Here is a 25,063-nt window from a genome sequence, read left to right as displayed (position 1 = left end):
TCCTACAGGGTCAAGTTAGGCTGGCCACATCACACTACCACAAGTCATGCCATTATCAGATCGCCTTCTACATACACATCTCCTCTATCTCCCTAGGTCCAAGGATCACTTCCTCTCCTCACCCTTTCAGACCTAGGGTTAGTAATGGTACGGGTTAATAACAGTACCAGATTACTACTATTAAGCAGAAAGTACTATGTGTGTGTTGCCATCTCATGATGCCCTGCCCATATCCTTTTATTATAATTTCATAATTTTTTCTATCTGCTGCCAGGACCCTGAGTAATATGTGGAATAAAGATAAATGTATTTTCACCTTTATTTGCCTAAAGAACAGAAATTCCTTTCAATTCATAGAAAATTTTATGTAATCAAAACCAAGTAAAACTCTCCCTATATGTAATCCTGATCAAAGTCTTCAATATCCAAACAGAAAATGGAGTATTAATAAATCCAGGAAAAAAATGCAATTCAAATCCAACCTGCCAAAGACTTTTCTCTCCACTTACAAGTCTTGAAATAGACTTCAGAGTCAGACCTCTTTTGAATTCCCACTCTAACCCTTACTGTCCTACAGCAAAGCATCTAACTTTGTTTTGTTCAACAATGTTGTATTCCAGACACCTAGTACAGTGTTGACACATAGTGGATACTTCATAAATATTTGTGGGATAAATGGACAAATGAACAAATCTCTGCAGGCCTAAATTTCCTCACCTGTAAACTAAGATAATGATATCTACCTCACAATGTTCTTGAGAAAATAAAGGATAATACATGCAAATGAACCTAAGTGTAGGGTCTAGTAAATATTATTACTTTTCTATCCCAACTCAAATTTATCTCCTATAAATATATATATCTACCCTAAATAAATATATCTACCCTGTTTACATGAAAGAATGTACTAATATCCGTACTTCTCAATCTTTCCTCAGCACTTGTAAATACACCTATGTATAGCAATACATGACATTAACAATAAAATTAAAAGACATTCTGGACAAGATTTAAAACAAAAGCAGAACAAAACTTGCAGTTATAACATTCGTTAATGTTTTCATTTATTTTGAGGAGAAGGGGGGGGTGGAAGCATGAGCAGGGGAGGAGCAGAGGGAGACAGAGAGAGAGAATCCATCCCTAGCAGGCTTTGTATGACTCACAGAACTCATAAACTGTGAGATCATGACCTGAGCTAAAATCAAGAGTCAGACGCTTAACCAACTCAGCCACCCAGATGCTCCTGTAGATATAACTTCTAATTCGTGGTTTATAATACCATTTTTTTTACATATATGATACTTTATGAAACACTTGCATAAAACTAAAATACATAAAGGGTCACATATTCTAACTCTCAACGAATTCAATAAGATGTGTTTCAACAGTCCCTTAATCAACCAGCTTAAGTAAAAAAAAAAAAAAAATTTAGGGGCACCTGGGTGGCTCAGTCAGTTAAGCATCCTCTTCCGCTCAGGTCATGATTTCACCATTCGTGGGTCCGAGCCCCGCATCTGGCTCTGTGCTGACAGCTCAGAGACTGGAGCCTGCTTCAGATTTTCTCCCTTTCTCTCTGCCCCTCCCTCGCTCACACTGTCTGTCTCTCTCACTCTCTCTCTCTCAAAAATAAACAAACATTTAAAAAAAAAAAGTAGGGGTGCCTGGGTGGCTCAGCTGGTAAGCGTCCAACTTCCACTCAAGTCATAATCTCATGATTTGTGGTTCGAGCCCCATATCAGGCTCTGTGCTGACAGCTCCAGCCTGGATCCTATTTCCAATTCTGTGTCTCCCTCTCTCTCTGCCCGCCCTACTTGTGCTCTGTCTCACTCTCAAAAATAAAAATTAAAAATTTTTTAAGTAAAAATTTGTTTTAATTTTAAAATGTCTTTTAAAAACATAAACACACTGGGGCGCCTGGGTGGCGCAGTCGGTTAAGCGTCTGACTTCAGACAGGTCACGATCTCACGGTCCGTTCGAGCCCCGCATCGGGCTCTGGGCTGATGGCTCAGAGCCTGGAGCCTGTTTCCGATTCTGTGTCTCCCTCTCTCTCTGCCCCTCCCCCGTTCATGCTCTGTCTCTCTCTGTCCCAAAAATAAATAAACGTTGAAAAAAAAAATTAAAATAAATAAATAAATAAATAAATAAAATTAAAAAAAAATAAAAACATAAACCCACTATTTTTTCAGGTTGCATACAAATTTACCAATTTCTTACAAATTCTTAAGAATTCTTTACAAATTTACAAATTATCACAGAACACAAGATAAAAGTGTTTAACGATCCAAGTTAAGATTAAGCTCTGAATTTGTTCAGGCAAAATAATTGGTCTGGTCTTTTGCTTCTCTCTTGAGAATGTTCTTGAGAAGCAACTAAGCTAATAAACATCCCGTTCAACCTCATGAAAATCTCTCAACTTTTATTTTAAAATCTCTTATGAAACATTACCCTCATACCTTTGAAAAGACACTAGGTGGCATTGGAAACATATTCATTCCTCTTACAAAAAAGAAGAAACCAAGAGTGCCAAAGATAGCAATTCTCAAATCAGCAGATAGCAAATGATCTAAATTCCTATAAATCTTACTAAATTGAATACTTCACTATCTTATCCTTTCACATATAAAGTTTTTGTTCTCCCCTACATTCTTTTTTTTTTTTTCAATGTTTATTTATTTTTGGGACAAAGAGAGACAGAGCATGAACGGGGGAGGGGCAGAGAGAGAGGGAGACACAGAATCGGAAACAGGCTCCAGGCTCCGAGCCATCAGCCCAGAGCCTGACGCAGGGCTCGAACTCACGGACTGCGAGATCGTGACCTGGCTGAAGTCGGACGCTTAACCGACTGCGCCACCCAGGCGCCCCTCTCCCCTACATTCTTTTTCATTCTCTATACTCTCTTGGATGATGATTTAATCCACAGCTTCCAAATCCCTATCTATAGCTCTAAAATTGATCTCCTTTATATCTTTATTTCTAACTCAAAAATGCCTATCTAACAGGGGTGCCTAAGTGGCTCAGTTCAATTTGCGTTGGACTTTGGCTCAAGTCATGATCTCATGGTTCATGAGTTCAATCCCCACATTGGGCTCTCTCCTGTCAGTGCAGAGCCCACTTCAGATCCCCTGTCTCCCTCTCTCTCTGCCCCTCACCTGCTCACACACCCGCTCTCTTTCTCTCAAAAATATATAAACATTTTTTAAAAAGGGCTATCTAACAAGTGGATATCCATATTCAAAAGACTGAAATTGGACCCTCCTAGTTCATACCATATACAAAAATTAACTCAGAATGGGTCCATGAAGTAAATAAATATAAAGCTAAAACCATAAAACTCTCAAGAGAAAGCAGAGGGGAAATTTGTATGACCTAGGATCTGGCAATGGATTCTTAAGATAGGAGACCAAACGCACAAGCAAAAAAAATAAATAAATAAACTTCATCAAAATTTTTAAATTTTATGCATCAAAATATATTATTAAGAAACTGAATGGGGCTCCTGGGTGGCACAGTTGGTTGGGTGTCTGACTTCGCCTCAGGTCATGATCTCGCGACGTGTGGGTTTGAGCCCCGTGTGGGCTCTGTGCTGACAGCTTGGAGCCTGCTTAGGATTCGGTGTCTCCTTCTCTCTCTGCCCCTCCCCCACTCATGCTCTGTCTCTCTCAAAAATAGATAAATACTGAAAAAACAATTAAAACAAAAAAGAAACTGAAAAGAAAAATACAGAATGGGAGAGAATATTTGCAAATCATACATCTAATAATGGTCTAGTATCCAGAATATAAAAAGAACTCTCACAATTCAACAACAAAAAACAAACAACAAAATTTTTAAATGGGCAGGCAGGGTATATGAAGACATTTCTCCTAAGAATATATACAAATGGCCAAAAAAGAACATGAAAAAAAGATGCTCAAAATCATTAGTCATCAGAGAAATGCAAATCAAATGAGATACAACTTCACATTCACCAGGCCAATATAATAAAAAATAATTTTTTTAATGGAAAATAAATGTTGGCCAAGTATGTGGAGAAACTGGAACCCTTGTACATGGCTGGTGAGGATATAAAATGGTGCAGCAACCAGGGAAAACAGTTTGACAATTTCTTAGAAAGTTAAAGATAGAATTATCATATGACCCCTCAATTCCATCCCTAGCTATATACCCCAAAGAATTGAAAACTGGTACTCAAACATGTAGACATACACACATGTTCATAGCAGCACTATTCACAAGAGCCAAAAAGTGGAAACATTCCAAATGTCCATCAACAGATGAATGGATTAACAAACTGTGTTATATACATATAATGGAGTATATTATTCAGTCACAAAAATAAGGAAGTATTGATACATACTAGAATGTAGGCAGACCATCCAAACATTATGCTAGGCCAGAGAAGTCAGACACAAAGGTTACATATGATATGATTCCATTTATAGGAAATACCCAGAACAGATAAATCCACAGTAACAGAATGTATATTGATGGTTGCCAGAAGCTGAATGGAAGGGAAAAGGGGGAGAAGAACAGGTAAAGGGTTTTACTTAGGAGTGATGGAAAGGTTTTATAACTGGATACTGGATAGTGGTTGCACAATATGGTGAATATACTAAATGTTCACTAACTCTTCATTTCAAAATGGTTAATTTTATGTTATCGGAATTTCATCTCAATATATTATTTTTAATTCTTTTTAATGTACATCATTTTTGAGAGAGAGAGAGCGTGCGTGAGTGCAACCTGAGGAGGGACAGAGAGAGGGAGACAGAGAACCTGAAGCAGGCTGCAGGCTGTCAGCACAGAGCCCAATTTGGGGTCGAACTCACAAACCATGAGATCATGACCAGAGCCAAAAGTGGATTCTCAACCAACTGAGCCACCCAGGCTCCCCTTCAATAAGTTATTTTTAAGAGGTTATCTATATCTATACCATATGACCTGTCATCAATATGCTGAGAATCAAACTCATTAATTTCCTCTCCAAAACCTGTTCCTTTTCCTGCATGCCTAATTTCAATTAAAGGTACCACAATCTATCCCTCAAAGCTGTAAATGAATTCATTCTTATTTCTTGATTCTCTTTTATCAAATCCAGCAGTTTTCCATGAGTAAACCAATGTTATAAATAATTGTTTCGGGAAGGAAAACTTCCAGACTCATTCTATGAAACCAGTATTACTTTGATTCCTAAACCAGACAGAGACCCAGCAAAAAAAAGAGAACTACAGGCCAATATCCCTGATGAATATGGATGCAAAAATTCTCAATAAGATACTAGCAAATCGAATTCAACAGCATATAAAAAGAATTATTCACCATGATCAAGTGGGATTCATTCCTGGGATGCAGGGCTGGTTCAACATTTCGCAAATCAATCAATGTGATACATCACATTAATAAGAGAAAAGATAACAACCATATGATCCTGTCAATCGATGCAGAAAAGGCCTTTGATAAAATTCAGCAATCTTTCTTAATAAAAACCCTCGAGAAAGTCGGGATAGAAGGAACATACTTAAAGATCATAAAAGCCATTTATGAAAAGCCCACAGCTAACATCATCCTCAATGGGGAAAAACTGAGAGCTTTTTCCCTGAGATCAGGAACACGACAGGGATGTCCACTCTCACCACTGTTGTTTCACATAGTGTTGGAAGTGCTAGCATCAGCAATCAGACAACAAAAGGAAATCAAAGGCATCAAAATTGGCAAAGATGAAGTTAAGCTTTCCCTTTTTGCAGATGACATGATATTATACATGGAAAATCAGACAGACTCCACCAACAGTCTACTAGAACTGACACATGAATTCAGCAAACTTGCAGGATACAAAATCAATGTACAGAAATCAGTTGCATTCTTATACACTAATAATGAAGCAACAGAAAGACAAATAAAGAAACTGATCCCATTCACAATTTCACCAAGAAGCATAAAATACCTAGGAATATCTAGCCAAAGATGTACAAGATCTGTATGCTGAAAACTATAGAAAGCTTATGAAGGAAATTGAAGAAGATTTAAAGAAATGGAAAAACATTCCGTGCTCATGGGTTGGAAGAATATTGTCAAAATGTCAATACTACCCAAAGCTATCTACACATTCAATGCAATCCCAATCAAAATTGCACCAGCATTCTTCTCGAAGCTAGAACAAGCAATCCTAAAATTCATATGGAACCACAAAAGGCCCCGAATAGCCAAAGGAATTTTGAAGAAGAAGACCAAAGCAGGAGGCATCACAATCCCAGACTTTAGCCTCTACTACAAAGCTGTCATCATCAAGACAGCATGGTATTGGCACAAAAACAGACACATAGACCAATGGAATAGAATAGAAACCCCAGAACTAGACCCACAAACGTATGGCCAACTCATCTTTGACAAAGCAGGAAAGAATATCCAACGGAAAAAAGACAGTCTCTTTAACAAATGGTGCTGGGAGAACTGGGCAGCAACATGCAGAAGATTGAAACTAGACCACTTTCTTACACCATTCACAAAAAATGAACTCAAAATGGATAAAGGACCTGAATGTGAGACAGGAAACCATCAAAACCCTAGAGGAGAAAGCAGGAAAAGACCTCTCTGACCTCAGCCGCAGCAATTTCTTACTTGGCACATCCCCAAAGGCAAGGGAATTAAAAGCAAAAATGAACTATTGGGACCTCATGAAGATAAAAAGCTTCTGCACAGCAAAGGAAACAACCAACAAAACTAAAAGGCAACCAACGGAATGGGAAAAGATATTTGCAAATGACATATCGGACAAAGGGTTAGTATCCAAAATCTATAAAGAGTTCACCAAACTCCACACCCAAAAAACAAATAACCCAGTGAAGAAATGGGCAGAAAACATGAATAGACACTTCTCTAAAGAAGACATCCAGATGGCCAACAGGCACATGAACAGATGCTCAACATTGCTCCTCATCAGGGAAATACAAATCAAAACCACACTCAGATATCACCTCACGCCAGTCAGAGTGGCCAAAATGAACAAATCAGGAGACTATATATGCTGGAGAGGATGTGGAGAAACGGGAACCCTCTTGCACTGTTGGTGGGAATGCAAATTGGTGCAGCCACTCTGGAAAACAGTGTGGAGGTTCCTCAGAAAATTAAAAATAGACCTACCCTATGACCCAGCAGCACCACTGCTAGCAATTTACCCAAGGGATACAGGAGGACTGATGCATAGGGGCACTTGTACCCCAATGTTTATAGCAGCACTCTCAACAATAGCCAAATTATGGAAAGAACCTAAATGTCCATCAACTGATGAATGGATAAAGAAATTGTGGTTTATATACACAATGGAGTACTACGTGGCAATGAGAAAAAATGAAATATGGCCTTTTGTAGCAACGTGGATGGAACTGGAGAGTGTGATGTTAAGTGAAATAAGCCATACAGAGAAAGACAGATACCATATGTGTTCACTCTTATGTGGATCCTGAGAAACATAACAGAAACCCATGGGGGAGGGGAAGGAAACAAAAAAAAAAAAAAAAGAGGTTAGATTGGAAGAGAGCCAAAGCATAAGAGACTCTTAAAAACTGAGAACAAACTGGGGTGCCTGGGTGGCTCAGTCGGTTAAGCGGCCGACTTCACCTCAGGTCATGATCTCACAGTCCATGAGTTCGAGCCCCACGTTGGGCTCTGTGCTGACAGCTCAGAGCCTGGAGCCTGTTTCAGATTCTGTGTCTCCTTCTCTCTGACCCTCCCCCATTCATGCTCTGTCTCTCTCTGTCTCAAAAATAAATAAACGTTAACAAAAAATTAAAAAAAAAAAACAGAACTGAGGGTTGATGGGGGGTGGGAGGGAAGGGAGAGGGAGGGAAGGGAGAGGGGTGGGAGGGAGGGGAGGGGGGTGATGGGTATTGAGGAGGGCACCTTTTGGGATGAGCACTGGGTGTTGTATGGAAACCAATTTGACAATAAACTTCATATATTGGAAAAAAAATAAAAATAAATAAAAAGAATTAAATAAATAAATAAATAAATAATTGTTTCTATTACTATTTGAGGTACCTAAAGGGAGGCAAAGAAAGAGTAACATTTAGTTCATACTGATGTCAAGTCTGGCACTATGTTATTTTACATGGATAGTCTCATTTCATCCTAATAACTCCATGAGAAAAGCCCCATAATTATCTTGATTTTAGAGATGAGAAAGCAGAGATTACAGTTAAGTAACTTCCCTAGACCTATATGATTACTAATCAGCAGGACAAAAACATATAGGTCTACAGCCTCAGCTAGTACTTACTTCTTTTATAAAATAGAAGGCACTCACAATCATTTCATTCAAATATATTTTCTTGAGTAGGAATGAAAAAATAGAAATTGATAAGTAAACACATAAGAGTTTTTTGCAAATATCACTTATCATGACTTCTGGACTTCTATCTCCAAAGAAGGTAGTGGTATTTTTTAAAATGCAAACAACAAAACCTATTAATACCTCTTTAACAGTTAACAATGTTGCATGACATTACTACCATTCCACCCTCCTGTAGATGCACTTCATTTTGTCCCTACCCCAGTAAAAATTAGCACTCAACAGCAAAAATTTTTCTTTTTGATAAGGTCAAATTGTTCCTCCTCTTACAGCGTGTGCTGTTTTTTGTGCTCTAAGAAGGCTTTACTTCACCCAAAATCACAAAGACTTTCTCCTGTGTTTTCCTTCACATGTCTTATTATTTTATCCATTTCAACTTAAGTTTTGTGTATAGCATGAGATAAAAGTTAAAGTTCTTTTTTTTCCCCATGTAAATTGTTGCAGCAACACTTGTTGGGAAAAAAACTATCTTTTCCCTATTACCTTGGCACATTTATCTATTTCTGGACTTCCTATTCTGTTCCAGTGATCTACATGTCTATTCTAACACCAATATCACATTGTCTTGCTTACCGTACCTTTATAGAAGTAAATTGGATGAAGTGATTTCTTTAAGTTTAGTCTTCTTTTTCAATATTTTGGTTATTCTAGGCTCTTTGCATTTCAATATAAATTTGAAATCTATCTTGTCACCTTCTGAAAAAGACTGTTTGGGTTTTTATTAGGATTGCATTGAATCTATAAATCAATAGGGAGAGTTTACATTTGACATTGAGTTTTCCAATCCATCGACATATCACATATATTAGTTTAGGTCTTCTCTAATTTCTCTCAGTGATGTTTTATAGTTAACATGTACTGATCTTACAAATGATTTCTTAAATTTATCTTTAGTTATTTCATATTTTTTACATTTATTTATTTTTGAGAGACAGAGACAGAGAGTGAGCAAGGGAGGGGCAGAGAGAGAGAGAGAGAGAGAGAGAGAGAGAGAGAGACAGAATCCGAAGCAGGCTCCAGGCTCTGAGCTGTCAGCACAGAACCCGACACGGGGCTCGAACCCACAAACCGTGAGATCATGACCTGAGCCGAAGTCCAATGCTTAACTGACTGAGCCACCCAGGCGCCCCAGTTATTTCATATTTTTAAGCTATTGTAAATAGCAGTGATTTTTAAATTTCAATTTCTAATTGTTCATTGTTAGCAGAGAAATACAATTGATTTTTGTTTTTTAATATAGACTTTTGAATAAAACCCTGATAAGAAAATGAAAACGTGAGGAGCGCCTGGGTGGATCAGTGGGTTAATTGTCCAAGTCTTGATTTTTGCTCTAGTCATGATCTCACAGTTCGTGAGTTTGAGCCCCATGTCAGGCTCTGCGCTGACAGCGCACAGCCTGTTAGATATTCTCTCTCTCTCTCTCTCTCTCTCTCTCTCTCTCTCTTTGCCCTTCCCCTGTGAGCTCTCTTTCAAAATAAACAAATAAACATTGAAATAAAATGAAAATGTGAGCCATAGATCGGGAGAATATTTAGAAAGCATATATCTGATATACAACTAATATCGTAATAAATGAAGAACTCTCAAGACTCAATAATAGACAGATAACCTAAAAATTTTTTTAACAGACAAAAGATCTGAACAGGTACCTCATCACAGAAGATTTGTGAATGGCAAACACTTGAAAAGTAATTCAACCTCATTAGCCATCAGAGATGCAAATTAAAATCACAATGAAATATGCTTGCATACCCATCAGGGTGGCTATAATTAAAATAATACTTCGTACTGACAAGGATGTGAAGCAAATGTTGGTAGAAATGCAAAAATGCCACTTTATGAAATGGCTTGGCAGCTTCTCATACAAATTAACATGCCCTTACCATTTACCATACATCCCAGCAATCTCATTCCTAGGTATGTATCAAACAGAAATTAACGCATAAGTTCAGACAAATACTTGTACACAAACTTTCATAGGAGTTTTCTCCATAACAGGCAAAAACTAGGAACAATCCAAATGATCATCAACTGATGAATGGCTAAACAAAGTCTGATTAGACCCATGCCCAAGGAATACTTTCAGCAATAAAAAAGAACTGCTGATACTCAAAACAACATGGAGGAGTCTCAAAACCATTATGCTAAGTAAAAGAAGTCAAGACACGGGGCACCTGGGTGGCTCAGTCAGTTAAGCAGCCGACTTCAGCTCAGGTCATGATCTCGCGGTCCATGAGTTCGAGCCCCGCGTCAGGCTCTGTGCTGACAGCTCAGAGCCTGGAGCCTGCTTCAGATTCTGTGTCTCCCTCTCTCTGACCCTCCCCCGTTCATGCTCTGTCTCTCTCTGTCTCAAAAATAAATAAACGTTAAAAAAAAAAAAAGAAAAGAAGTCAAGACACAAAAGGTAACATTCTGTGTGCTTCCATTTATATGAGATCCTGAAAAGGTAAAAACCACAGTGACAGAAAACAGATCAGTGACTGCCAAGAGCTGGGGCTGGGGGAGAAAACAGACTGCAAACAACAGACACAAGGGATTATTTTGGGGTGACAGAAATTTCAGTACCATGATTTTCTATACTATATCATGATTTGGTGGTGGTAACACAACTGTACACATCTGGAAAAACCAATCACTGTACACTTAAAATGGGTAAGCTTTATCCTATGTACATTATACTTCAATACAACTTACAGTATAGCTACAAAAATCTCCAACTCTCACAGTAGAAAATGCAAAGCTACAGTTACAGACTGAAAGTGGAAGTTGCTGAGTTTAGAATCACTTGAACACAAAAGTGGGTAACACAATATTTGGGTATTTCTATGGGTATTTCTCTTTGAAGGCACAGGTGATAATTAAAGAATAATCATGACAGTTAAGAATGAAGCAGAAAAGGTTCTAAGTAGTATCATGGATTTTTAATTCTTTTAAAAGCATATCCCATGTATGTCCATTTCAACAAAGTTCTAAAATATTATTAAAGTAAAAATATAATGATAAAGAAAGCCTTAAATCCTCAAAGCCACTAAACACCTATTAGAATGACTAGAAATTTTGGTGGGCGCCTGGGTGGCTCAGTCGGTTGGGCGTCCAACTTCAGCTCAGGTCATGGTCTCACTCTTCCTGGGTTCAAGCCCTGTGTCGGGCTCTGTGCTGACAGCTCAGAGCCTGGAGACTGCTTCAGATTCTGTCTCTGTCTTTCTTCCCCTCCCCTACTCACTCTCTGTCTCTCTCTCAGATATAAAAAATAAAACATAAAAATAAAAAAAAAGAATGACTAGCAATTTTTAAAAAAGAAAAAGAAAAAAGAGAATAATAAGTGTTAGTGAGGATGCAGAGAAATTGGAACTCTCATACATTGCTAGTGAAAACACAAAATGATGCAGCCACTGCGGAAAACAGGTTAAAGGTTCTTCAAAAAGTTAAACACAGAATTACCATGATTCGGCAATTCCACTGCTAGGTATATACCCAAAGGTATTGAAACCAGGAACTCAAACATTTGTACATGAATGCTCATAGCAACATTATTCACAATAGCCAGAAGGTGGAAACAGTCCAAACAACTGTCAACTGATGAGTGAACAAACAATATGTGTTATATCCATAAAATGGGATTTTATTCAGCCATAAAAGTAATAAAGTACTGGGATGCCTGGGTGGCTCAATCAATTAAGGTCTGACTTGATTTCGGCTCAGGTCATGATCTCACAGTTTTTGAGTTCAAGACCTGCATCAGGTTCTGCATGAACAACATGGAGCCTGCTAGGGATTCTCCCTCTCTCTCTCAAAATAAATAAACTTTAAAAAAAAAAAAAAAAAGGAAAGATGCCTGGGTGGCTCAGTTGGTTAAGCGTCTGACTTCAGGTCAGGTCATGATCTTGCAGTTCATGAGTTTGAGCCCTGCATCAGGCTCTGCACTGACAGCATGGTATCTGCTTGGGAATCCCAATCTCTCTTTCTCTCTGCCTCTTCCCCACTTGCACTCCCTCTCTCAAAATAAACTTAAAAAAAAAAAAAGGAATAAAGTACTGATATATGCTATAATGTCGACAAACTTCAAAAACATTATGCTAAATAAAAGAAGCTAAATGAAACAAAACATCACATATTATATGATTCCATTTACATGAAACATCTGGAATAGGTAATCCACAGAGACAGAATGCAATTGGTAGTTGCCAGGGCTGGGATGAAGATAGAATGCAAAGTGACTGCTTAATGGGTAGAGCTTTTTCTTTTAGGGTGATAAAATGTCTTCAAACATTACTTAAACTGAAAGTTCAATCTGGTTTTGAGCTTTGGTACTTTAAAGTTTATACTTTTCTTGGGACCCCTGGATGGCTCAGTTGGTTAAGCATCTGACTTTGGGTCATGTCATGATCTCGCAGTTCATGAGTTCAAGCCCCACATCAGGGTCTCTGCTGTCAGCCAGTGTGCAGCCTGCTTTGGAACCTCTGTCTCCCTCTCTCTGCCCCTCCCCTGCTCTCTCTCTGTCTCGCTCTCAAAAAAAAAAAAAAAGTTTACTCTTCTCCCTGTTAAATCTCACTTGCTAGTTCTTCTTGAACCATCATTTCTGTTTGTGACTGAACTTATTCAACACGGAAAATGTGCCCTCAGCATATGTGATAAGTGTCTCTTCTAGGTCTTTATCAAAGAAGTTGATGGAAATAATTATTAGGGCAGGGACAAGGGGTGCCTGGGTAGCTCAGTCAGTTGAGCATCCAACTCTTGATTTGGGGTCAGGTCATTATCCCAGGGTCATGGGATCAAGCACTGTGTCCAGCTCCACACTGAGCATGGAGCCTACCTAAGATTCTCTCCCTCTCCCTCTGCCCCTCTCCCCTGCTTCCTACACTCTCTCTAAAAAAAAGACAAGGACAAGAATAGAGGTCTGTATGACCTGATCATATCAGGCTGGTCCTGACACATCAAATCAACCTTCTTTGATAGACATTATACTTCAAACAAGTATTAATACAATCAGCTGTAACATTAGCAAAGAAATCCCAAAAAGTTCTTTACTCATTTAATAAAAAAGTATACATTGCTTACTATGTGTCATATATAATGCTACATATAAATTAGAAACATGATAATGGAAACAGTCATTCTTTGCAGTGATCATTCCTATTGTTAAAAAGAAAACCACAGGCCCAAAATGGTGTCACTTAGGTTAAGGCCTCTAGTCGGTAAACCAATACCTAACTGCAGTTTCAACCCCAGGAATGTAACCTTTAACCTGTTGACATGGAATTTCCTGGTCAATACTCAGAAATTTACTAATAGACCCCTTCTGCTCGCTTTAAGAGGGCAACCTTGCCTAAACAATGCATTCCCTGCTAATAAATTCCTTTCTGTTTTTTTTTTCTTCCTTTTTTTTTTTTTTTCCTATGCCCTCTCTCTGCCTTTAAAAACCTTTTTTCTTGCTTAACTCCTTAGAGCTCCCTTCTACTTGCTAGAGGGGATGCTGCCTGATTCATGAACCAACTAATAAAGTCAATTACATCTGTAAATTTACTCAGGTTGAATTTTGTTTTTTTCAACACTATAAGGCATTATTCTTGTAAAGGCAAGTTGGCCAACAAAGTAAAAAAGAGAATCCCAGGGGCACCAGGGTGGCTCAGTTGATTAAGCATCTGACCTCAGCACAGGTCATGACCTCCTGGTTTGTGGGTTTGAGCCCCACATCGGGCTCACTGCTGTCAGTGCGGAGTCCTCTTCAGATCCTCTGCCCCCCTCTCTCTCCCCCTCCCCTGCTTGCTGCTTGCTCTCTCTCTTAAGAATAAACATTAAAAAAAAAAAAAAAAGAATCCCAAAAGTTCATTCGGAGAATCAAACCCTACCAATTAAAAGATTCTTGAGATTTACAATCCTCCTATTAAAATGCCAACATTCAGTACAGTTCACTGGTTAGGCCAACCTCAGTATAAATTACTTGAACCCAACAAGAAAAACCATCCAAACCTAATCCTTCCATCTGTGGTGTCTGTTTCTAGTTCCTCACTCCCCATTTGCTAATCTCAATGAAAACTCATTCATTGAATAATTACTAATTATTGTACATTATTATAACTGTAATAGGAAACTACTGAAAGACTTTAATCAAGAAAATGGCTAAACATTGGTGCTGCATAAATATTGACAAAATGAAAAAATTGGAAGATAAAACTGAAAGAAAGAAGGTACGGCATAGGTGATACAGTTAAAGGTACTACAATAGCATTGTGTGGTAACAGATGGTAGCTACAATTTTGGTAAACACAGCATAACATACAGAGGTTTGTTTTTTTTTTTAATTAAGTTATTTTAATGTTTATTTATTTTTGAGAGAGACAGACAGAATGTGAGGGGTGGGAGGGGAGCAAAGAAAGAGGGACACAGAGAATCCAAAGCAGGCTCCAGGCTCTGAGTTGTCAGCACAGAGCCTGACACAGGGCTTGAACTCATGAACCGTGAGATCATGACCTGAGCCGAAGTCAGATGCTTAATCGACTGACCCCCCAGGCACCCCCCACCTACTAACTTGTTGATTGGCTATGTTGTACACAAGAAACTAATGTAACATTGTGTGTCAACTATACTTCAGCTAAAACATAACAAAAATCTAAAAGAAAGAAGAATAAACATGATCAGATTTGTGTTTTGGGATTAACAGACTTTAGAGAGAAGAGTGACCTGGAAACGAAGAAGACTGAATACAGTGTTAACATAATAAGGCCACCAAAATGACCTAAGTAAAAAGACTGTAAATGTGGCTTAGAATGGGCAACTGTGGTGAAAAAGAGCAGACCACCTGGAGATGTTGGGAACCAAGGCTCTCTGGGTGATTGGATAGGGAGGGGAAGAAGGGCAGAAGAGGAGTCAAGAAGGACTTCCAGGTCTCTGGCTTTCAACTACTGGGTGGATAATGGTGATATTTAATAAGACAGGGACCAAGGAAGAACTGGTTTAGGGGAATAGAGAGGCAGAACAGGGGCGTTTGGGTGGCTCAGTCAGTTGAATATCCGACTTCAGCTCAGATCATTATCTCGCCATTTACGAGTTCCAGCCCCGCATCAGGCTCTATGCTGACAGCTTGGAGCCTAAGAGCCTGCTTCAGGTTCTGTGTCTCCTTCTCTCTCTGCCCCTCTCCTGTTTGCACTGTCTCTCTCTCTCTCAAAAATAAATAAAAACATTTTAAATTTTTTTTTTTAAAGTAAGGCAGAATAAACAGATGGAGTGAGTTGTAGGGTGGTATAGTTCAGTGGATTCATATTAGAAATACAGAAGATAGAGCACCTGGGTGGTTCAGTAGGTGGAACATCCAACTTGATTTTCAGCTCAGGTCATGATCCCAGGGTTGTTGGATCAATCCCCATGTCAGGCTCCTCACTGAGCATGGAGCCTGCTTAAGATTCATTCCCTCTCTCTCTCTCTCTCTCTCTCTCATATTCTCTCCACCCCTCACTCCCTCTATACCCCCTCCCCTGCTCTCCCTCAAAAAAAAAAAAAAAAAAAAAAGGTGGCATGCCTGGGTGGCTCAGTTGGTAAAGTGGCTGAGTTTGTGAGTTTGGCTCAGGTCATGATCTCTCCATTCATGGGTTTGAGCCCCGCATCGGGCTCTGGGCTGACAGCTCAGAGTCTGGAGCCTGCTTTGAATTCTGTGGCTCCCTCCCTCTCTGCTGCTCTCCCATTTGCACTCTGTCTCTTTCTCTCAAAAAATGAATAAGCATTTCTAAAAATTTTTAATTAAAAAAAAGGAAAGAAAGAAACAGGGGCACCTGGGTGGCTTAGTTGGTTAAGTGTCCAACTCTTGATTTTGGCTCAGGTCATGATCTCACCATCTGTGAGATCAAGCCCCACGCCAGGCTCCACCCTGACAGCATGGAGCCTACTTGGGATTCTCTGACTACCTCTCTCTGCCCCTTTTGTACACACACTCTCTCTCAAAATTAACTTAAAAGAAAAAAAAAGTAGTTCTTTTACAAATCTCCCAAAAGATAAATAAATCAGCTTTTTAAATGGGCAAAGAATATGAATAGACATTTCTTCAAAAAAACATTGCAAATAGCCAATAATCACATTAAAAGGTACTCAATGTCATTAGTCCTCAGGGAAATATCAATCAAAACCACAAGATACCACTTCAGACCCACTATGATGACTAAAACCAAAGACAGACAACAGCAAATGTTGATGAGGATGTGAAGACATCATATACTGCTGATAGGAATGTAAAATGGTACAGCCACTTTGAGAAAGAGCCTGGCAATTCCTTAATTAAAATGTTAAACATGGAATTACCATACAACCCAACAATTCTACTCCTAAGTATATACCCAAGAAAAATCAAAACATATCCACATGGAAATCTTTACACGAATGTTCACAGAAGCATTATTCACAACAGTCAAAAGGTAGAAACAACCCAAATATCCATCAACTGACAAAATGTGGTATATCCATACAATGAAATATTGTTCAGTGATAAAAAAAAGAATGAACTACTGCTACATGCTACAACATAGATAGACCTTAAAAACGTCATGCTAGAGGGACATGTGGGTGGCTCAGTCAGTTGAGCAATGGACTCTTAATTTCAGCTCAGGTCATGATCTCACAGTTTGTGAGTTCAGGACCCATGTCAGGCTCTGTGCTGGCAGTATGGAGCCTGCTTGGGATTCTGTCTCTGTCTCTCTCTGCCCCTCCACCCCAGCCCCTCTCAAAAATAAGTAAATACAACATTAAAAAAAAAAAATCACGCCAGGGGCGCCTGGGTGGCTCAGTCAGTTAAGCGTCTGACTTCGGCTCAGATCATGATCTTGCAGTTTCTGAGTTTGAGCCCTGCATCCAGCTCTGCAATGACAGCACAGGGCCTGCTTCAATTCTATCTCCGTTTCTCTCTGCTCCTCCCCCACCTCTCTCTCTCAAAAATAAATATTTTTTAAAAAGTCATGCTCACTGAAAGAAGCCAGTCACAAAAGGCCACATATTGTATGACTCAATTTATATGAAATGTACAGAATAGGCAAATGAACAGAGACAGAAAGTAGATTACTGGTTACATAGGGTTGGGGGAAAGGGAGGATAAAGAGGTGACAGCTAAAGGGTCTAGGGATTCTTTCTGAAGTGATGACAGTGTTCTAAATTTGACCGCAGTGATAGCTGCATATATCTGTGAATATACTAAAAGTCACTGAATAGTACAGTTTAAATGGATAAATTGTATCATATGTGAATTATATCTCAATAAGCTTTTAAAAAGAAAAAGTAATTCAGGAATACTCTCTACTTCAGTTGGGCTAGGCTAGGACTCCAACAACCTCAGTCCAGGAATTCCCTATGCAACACAATACCTTAAAATAAAACATTCAATTTTAGTGGCAATAGTTCTCAAAAGGGTACATATTGGAATGAGTTGTAATGCTTTAAAGAAAATACAGATCCCTGGGACAACCCCAGTCCCACTGGATCAAAATCTTTATGATAGTGTATGGATTTATATATATATATTTTTTACATTCCAGAGGTTAAAAGGAAGACAACGTGAGGCTTTTAACAGACATGTTGAGAACAAGTGAAAAAATTTGAATATGGTCTTTATATTAGATGCTAGTATTAAACTGATGTTAAACTTCTTGTATCTGATAATATATTGTTACTTAGGAGACTATCCTTGAGCTTACAAAAAATACTTGTAAGGGTGAGGCACAAAAGGTCTGTAACTTGCTTTGAATTGTTTCAGGAAAAAATATACATAAATACACACAGATAAAACAAATATAAAGTTACAACCAAATCAGTCAACCTAAGTCAGTTTATATGGGTATTCATTGTACTTGAAAATTTCAAAATAAAAAGTTAGGTAGCAGGAAAATTCCCGATTCTCCCTGTAGCTTAAGAGTCACAAACTTCAGGTCAAAAGGAAATCTGACCCAAAAATTAATTTCTCAGTTGCTATAAGAAGATTTCTTCCCCTATCCTCACTTCCCAGGATGGACAAATGGACAAAGCTTTCTAATCCATATGTGCCCAAGATTTATAATCCCGAAGAACAGATGAGATTACATTTTAATGGGAACAAGTGTCTGTTATTGTACCCTGAAAATTACTAGTGTGCTTTGTCCTTTAGAAAGAGGGAAGAGTGTGATTTCAGCAGGAAGTCAATGAGTCCTTCAGTAAAAAAGCACAGGCACTAAAGGTAAAAGAGTAGAAGATGCAATCACAGGCGAAAAAACTGCCCAGACTACACAGCTTAACTTTTGTTAGATCCCGTCTATCATACAAATCCTAGACAAAGAAAAGGCTCATTCTTTCATCCAGGATATACTGAAGTGCCCAGTACCTTATCCTATCCTCATGTACTAAATATGTATATCAAAGAGCTATACACAGAAGCAATCTAACTTCACAAGGTTAAGAATCCTGTTTATAAGGGGGTATCTGGGTGGCTAGGTCGGTTAAAGGTCCTACGTCAGCTCAGGTCATGATCTCGCGGTTCGTGATTTTGAACCCTGCATCAGGCTCTGTGCTGACAGCTCAAAGCCTGGAGCCTGCTTCGGATTCTGTGTCTCCCTATCTGCCCCTCCCCTGCTGGCAATGTGTGTGTGTGTCTCTCTCTCAAAAATAAACAAACATTTAAAAATATATAAAAAATAAAAACTTTAAAAAAAAAAAAAAAAAAAGAATCCTGTCTAGGAGAATGCTCTCTCCCAGAAAAATGCATTCATTCAATCACATTGAATCTTCTTCTTGACTCTCCCTACATGATCAGTACCAGTGATAGCATAAGAGAGCAATCAGAATATATTCCATTAAATTCCACTTTCTAGGGGCGCCTGGGTGGCTCAGTCGGCTAAGCGTCCGACTTCGGCTCAGCTCATGATCTCACGGTCCGTGAGTTCGAGCCCCGCGTCAGGCTCCAGGCTGACAGCTCGGAGCCTGGAGCCTGCTTCAAATTCTATGTCTCCCTCTCTCTCTGCTCCTCCCCTGCTCACGCTCGGTCTCTCTCTCCTTCAAAAATAAATAAAAACATTTAAAAAAAAATAAAAAATAAAAAAAATAAATTCCACTTTCTATACTTCACTTTGAAAATTTAAACTATCTAAATCCTAGAAAGAAAAATAATAAATGTGGCCATGACAAATGACAATCAAGAATTTGTTCATAAAGCAAGGGACCATCTTTACTGACACTTACCAAGCTGGCAGTAAGAGAAGGTGCAGATTGTCCAAGAGACTGGTTCCTCATTCGAACCAGGTTTGATGCTTCTCCTGAAGACTGCCAAGTCACCTGTCCCACACTGCTATGTACACTGCTGGACAAGGGGAGCAGCTGCTTACCTTCAAACACAAGGTTCAGAAAATATACTTGTAATTATTTATTAATTAACAAGTGAAAATACACACTGATATCAAGTGGATAAAAGTATACCAATTCAAAACAAAATGAAGTTCTGCCATACCATTTTAGAATCTGTAACCCTTTAAAAATTCCAACTGCCTTGGGGTCCCTGGGTGGCTCAGTTGGTTAGCATCTGACTCTTGATTTCGGCTCAGGTCATGATCTCATTATTCGTGGGTTCAAGCCCCGTGTCGGGCTCTGCACTGACAGCATGGAGCCTATTTGGGATCCTCTCTCTCCCTTTCTCCCTGTCTTCCTTTCTCTCTCTCTCTTTCTCTCTCAAAAATAAATACACTGTTAAAAAGATTCCAGGGGTGCCTGGGTGGCTCAGTCGGTTAAGTGTCCAACTTCATTCAGCTCAGGTCATGTCTCACAGTTCATGGGTTCAAGCCCCACATCAGGCTCTGTGCTGACAGTGCCGAGCCTGCTCGGGATTCTCACTCTGCCCCTCTCACACACATGTTCTTTCTCTCTCAAAGTACATAAACAAACATTAAAAAAATACAATAAAATTCTCTGTAATATCCACCACCATGCCAGCCCCCAACCCAGACATCCAACCTGCAAGCTAGGAGTTTTCCAGTCTCTTCCATGCTACTTAGTTTCTCACCAACTCAATGCAACATGAGTGAAGCAGGCAGCTTCTCCTAGACAAGTTTGGCCCCTCGGTTTCCAGAAGACAAACACTGGATCTATAATGCTCTGTCTAGACCCCATGTGTTCAGTCCAGGATGACTGACTGCCTTAATCCCAATGAAAGAATACAAGAAAGTCACTTACAAAGACTGAGTATCTAGAATTGCAATGACTTTCCAATTCAAGTGCAAGTCCCATTTCAACCTCTTCCTTCATAATGTTCTTCACATTGCTGCTAGTTATTTAACCAAAACAAATGTGATATCATTCCTCACCTTAAAATATTTCTGATGACTCCTTACTGTTTAAAATAATTAGCCAAACTTTCAAAAAAACTAAAGAGATCCTTGGTGCGACTAGATGGCTCCATTGGTTAAGTGTCTGACTCTTGATATCAGTTCAAGTCTTGAACTCAGGGTCATGTGAGTTCAAGCCCCACACTGGGCTCTGAGCTGGTCATGAAGACTACTTAAAAAAGCAAAAACAAACAAACAAACAAACAAACCTAAAGAGATCCTCAATAAATCCAGATTATCTTCCTGGCCTCATCTCCAACTCTTTTCCACACCCATTTGCTCACTCAACTTCACGTATGCCCTGCGTTTTCACCTGGCTTTATCCTGATCACCCAATTCACTTGAAAATTCTTCCCCTTCCTAGCAAAATCCTATTCAACATGGAAATACCTGCTGTAATAAAGGTGTGAGCAAAAGGAGTTTTTAGTTTTGTTTTTGCTACAACATATCCTTTTATTGCAACAAAATATGATGCAAATTATCTGGAGGGCAATTTAGCAAAACTTATTTAAATTTTAACTCAAATGTTTGAATCCAGCATTCCACTTGTAGGAATGCAGTAAAATGAAAAAAATAACAGTCCAGAATGCTCACCTTAGCAATGCTCACCAGGATAAAACTGGAAATAAGATAAACGTTCATTATAGTTTAAAGAAATTATAATATCTCCACATAATGAAATACTAAACCCATTAAATGAGGCACCTTGGGGTGCCTGGGTGGCTCAGTCAGCTTAGTGTCCAACTTTAGCTCAGGTCATGATCTTGTGGTTCGTGAGTTCAAGTCCCCATGTCAGGCTTTGTGCTGACAGCTCAGAGCCTGGAACCTGCTTCACATTCCATGTCTCCCTCTCTCTCTGCCCCTACCCTGCTTACGCTCGGTCTCTGTCTCTCAAAAATAAATAAACATTAAAAAAAATTTTTTTAAATAATAATGAGGCACCTCAACATGCAGTCAAGAGAAAAATGTTCAACATTTCCTGTTGAGTATAAAAAGCAGAAAGGAAATATGTGGCATACGATTCCAATTTTGATTTTTTTTTTAATTTTTTTTTCAACATTTATTTATTTTTGGGACAGAGAGAGACAGAGCATGAACAGGGGAGGGGCAGAGAAAGAGGGAGACACAGAATCGGAAACAGGCTCCAGGCTCCGAGCCATCAGCCCAGAGCCCGACGCAGGGCTCGAACTCGCGGACTGTGAGATCGTGACCTGGCTGAAGTCGGACGCTTAACCGACTGCGCCACCCAGGCGCCCCTCCAATTTTGATTTTTAAAATAAAAAAGTTTATGTATATTTACATAAATTTTTAAATATATATTTAAATATAATGGAGCATATATAAATAGTTGGAGAGAGGGAGACAGAAGACTAAGAAGAACTTTTCACTTTGATAATAATACAGGTCTTTGAACTCAAATTTTTTATTACTGGTATATCTACTTTTTTTTTAAGATTTATTTTATTTTGAGAGAGACAGAGAGAGAGAGAGAGAGAGAGAGAGAGTGTGTGTGTGTGTGTGTGTGTGTGTGTGTGTGTGTATGAACTGGGGAAGGGCAGAGGGAGAGAAAAAGAGAAGCCCAAACAGGCTCCATACTCAGCACAGAGACCAACACAGGGCTCAATCCCACAAACCATGAGATCATGACCTGAGCTGAAATCAAGAATTGGAGACTCAACCAACTGAGCCACCCAGGTACCCTATGGTATATTTACTTTTTTAATCAAAAACATGCAATGTTTTTTAAAAATCTAGTTATCTTTCAAGTCTGTTCTCAAATGTATGCTTTACCAAAAAGCCTTCCCATAAAACCCTCTACAAAAAGTAAGAATGGTTCTCTACTCAAAACTTCCATAAGGCCAGAGTAGAGACTGCCTGCCTTCTTTCCTTCCTTCTGCAAATGTTGCCATGTTCTCCAGATGACCTGCCTACTCCTCATCTATATATTCTAAAAGAAAGAGATCATTGACTTACCCTATCCACATATACAAAGGCTAGTATCATAGCCCTATCTCCCTTCAAAATAAGGGCTTACTGGGGAAAGGCTTATACATCTACAAAAGAAACCCATTTGGATATATACAAGTCTGGGCTTGAAGCATACCAAGGTTTGCCAAGAATTTGAGGAAAACAAACAACGTAAGAAGGAACAATATGAACAAATGGAGCAACTGGCCTTTTAGTAAAGAAAGAACTCAGAAGAAAAGAAAACTTAAAAATTATAATTATTCTTACAAGGATTCAAAAGGCTAATGTGTAAAATAATCCCAGTTAAAGATGGCTGACTGAGGACATACGTTTATCTTTGGTCACCAAGGACAGTAAATGAAAATAAAGAAGTAAAATATACAAACAAACAAAGGCTATAATGAGGGAGGGGGATTGACTGAGGAAATGAATAAAATTTGGGGAAAATCTAAAGCAGATAGGTGAATCATAACCAATGGAACTGGGCAAAGAAAGACACAAGGTATAATAAGCATAGAGGAAATTGCAGTTAAATGACATATGAGGCTACCCTGCAAAATCTCAGATAAGTTCAGTATTCAGAGATACAAGATACCAAAGAAGATATAAAGTTAAGACATAAAGCTGAACTCAGATTAACTGAAAATCTATAGGCAAACACAACCACATTCCCATATTGTACCACCCAGCAGCCAGACAATCACCTCACAGGATAGAAGGGATATGGGATCTCAGAGCAGAGTGATGGATTCTGGTTGTTAGGTGCTCAAAAGAAAGAGTTGATTCAGAAACAAAACTTTAAAAAAATGTTTTGATACAAAACTCAAAATTCTATTTACTCATACAAAATTGAGAAGGTAACACATCCTTATATTCATAGCATTCTGCTATGAAAAGAACCAAAAAAAATGGCCTTATGTGATTAAATACATGCCTGGCAAAATAACAATTCCAATAAAAAAGTGCAAAGATAAAGCCAAGAAAATAGCCCTGAAATGGGACAAAAATAAAAAGAAATTTAAAACCATTTACCAAGAAGTATGGTGGGGTTTCTTCTCTATTAATCTAATATTTTTAGCTGAGGCCAAACAGATTCTCTTTTAATATTCTATTGATTTCTGAAAATTATGTCACATTTTAATGGTTTCCCATTTGGACTATAACTTCCTTGTATCATTTCTTCCTCTTGAATTTTTTTAAAGACTTTTCAATGGGGAAGGGGGGGAGGCACTACCAGATTTGGAAAGGATTTTGAAAATGGGGGTGGGGGCAGAAAATCAAAAGGAGTGCCTATGTGGCTCAGTCAGATAAACATCTGACTCTTGGTTTTGGCTCAGGTCATGATACATCAGTTCATGAGTTCAAGCCCCACATCGGGCTCTGCACTGGCAGTGCAGAGCCTGCTTGGGATTTTCTCTCTCCCTCTCTCATTGCCCCTTCCCCATTCTCTCTCTCAAAATAAGTAAACTTAAAAAAAGAAAGAAAGAAAGAAAATCAGAAGAAGCAAAGGATGTAAAGTCTACAGAAGTGAGCAGAAAGCAGAAGTCAAATTCAAAGAGAATAACCAGTGACAGTGGTCAACTAGGAGATAACTAACAGGCCCAGGAGGCTACCATTCAGACACCACCAGGACCAGTAAAGAGAGGAAGATAGCCTTACCCTTAAGTGTTTTATACAAAACTACCACAGAGAAGATGACAAGTCAACTGATATACCCTTAAATATTGACAACGCAGTCCCATATTTCTTAAAAAACAAATTTAGAGAGGCTCCTGGAAGGTTCAGTTGGTTAAGCATATGACTCAAGTCATGATCTCACACTTCGTGAGTTTGAGACCCACATGGAGCTCTGCACCAGTGGTACAGAGCCTGCTTGGGATTCTCCCTCTCTCTCTCTCTCAAAATAAATAAATAAAGGCTTTAAAAAAAAAAAAAATTAGCTACTCACCTGACAGAGAACTGGCCAGGCTTCCTCTCCGCAACTTACAGTCATCCTGACTAAGTTGTCGTTGAAGTTTAGCTTTTCCAGTGGATGAAAACAGGTCAGGATTACTGAGCTTCCTGAAAAGCAGGGGACTAAGTCCAGTTATCACATCCTTCAAAGAAAAAAAGGTAAAATATAAAGTCTTTAAGGTCTTTTCTGAAAGTATAAGGACTTTATATTAAACATTCATTACAGTTAAATAGTGCCAGCATTTTATACTTCCTGATCAATAGCTAAAGCCAAAAACATATTTCTTAGTAAAAGCTGTTTGGGTATGCTATGAAGGCTACAGGACACTGATTATAAATGCAAAAGAAGGGACGCTTAGGTGGCTCAGTCGGTTAAGCGTCCGACTCTTGACTTCGGCTCAGGTCATGATCCCACTGTTTCTGGGTTCAAGCCCCGCATCAGGCTCTGCGCTGGTGGGGTGGAGCCTGCTTGGGA

The 25,063-nt window shown here is 38.9% G+C and overlaps 1 protein-coding gene across 10 annotated transcripts in view; it reads right to left on the bottom strand.

Annotated features, from left to right (window-relative positions):
- MAST2 (microtubule associated serine/threonine kinase 2) overlaps positions 1–25,063 on the bottom strand; it is a 221,376-nt gene that overhangs the window by 164,822 nt on the left and 31,491 nt on the right. For 8 of the 10 annotated variants that reach the window (XM_040470078.1, XM_040470080.1, XM_040470083.1 and 5 more), the window contains exons 2-3: positions 24,584–24,731; positions 19,532–19,674 (exon numbers count right to left, since the gene is read on the bottom strand). In XM_040470078.1, coding sequence (XP_040326012.1) covers positions 19,532–19,674; positions 24,584–24,731 — 291 coding nt within the window. Of the gene's footprint in view, positions 1–19,531; positions 19,675–24,583; positions 24,732–25,063 lie in introns of those variants that run through there. The other 2 variants (XM_040470087.1, XM_040470089.1) reach the window with 1 other exon arrangement.

Source organism: Herpailurus yagouaroundi, unplaced genomic scaffold (genome assembly GCF_014898765.1).
Source record: "Herpailurus yagouaroundi ecotype Mexico unplaced genomic scaffold, PumYag 77, whole genome shotgun sequence".
Taxonomy (NCBI): domain Eukaryota; kingdom Metazoa; phylum Chordata; class Mammalia; order Carnivora; family Felidae; genus Herpailurus; species Herpailurus yagouaroundi.
This window is presented reverse-complemented; position numbering and strand designations above follow the sequence as displayed.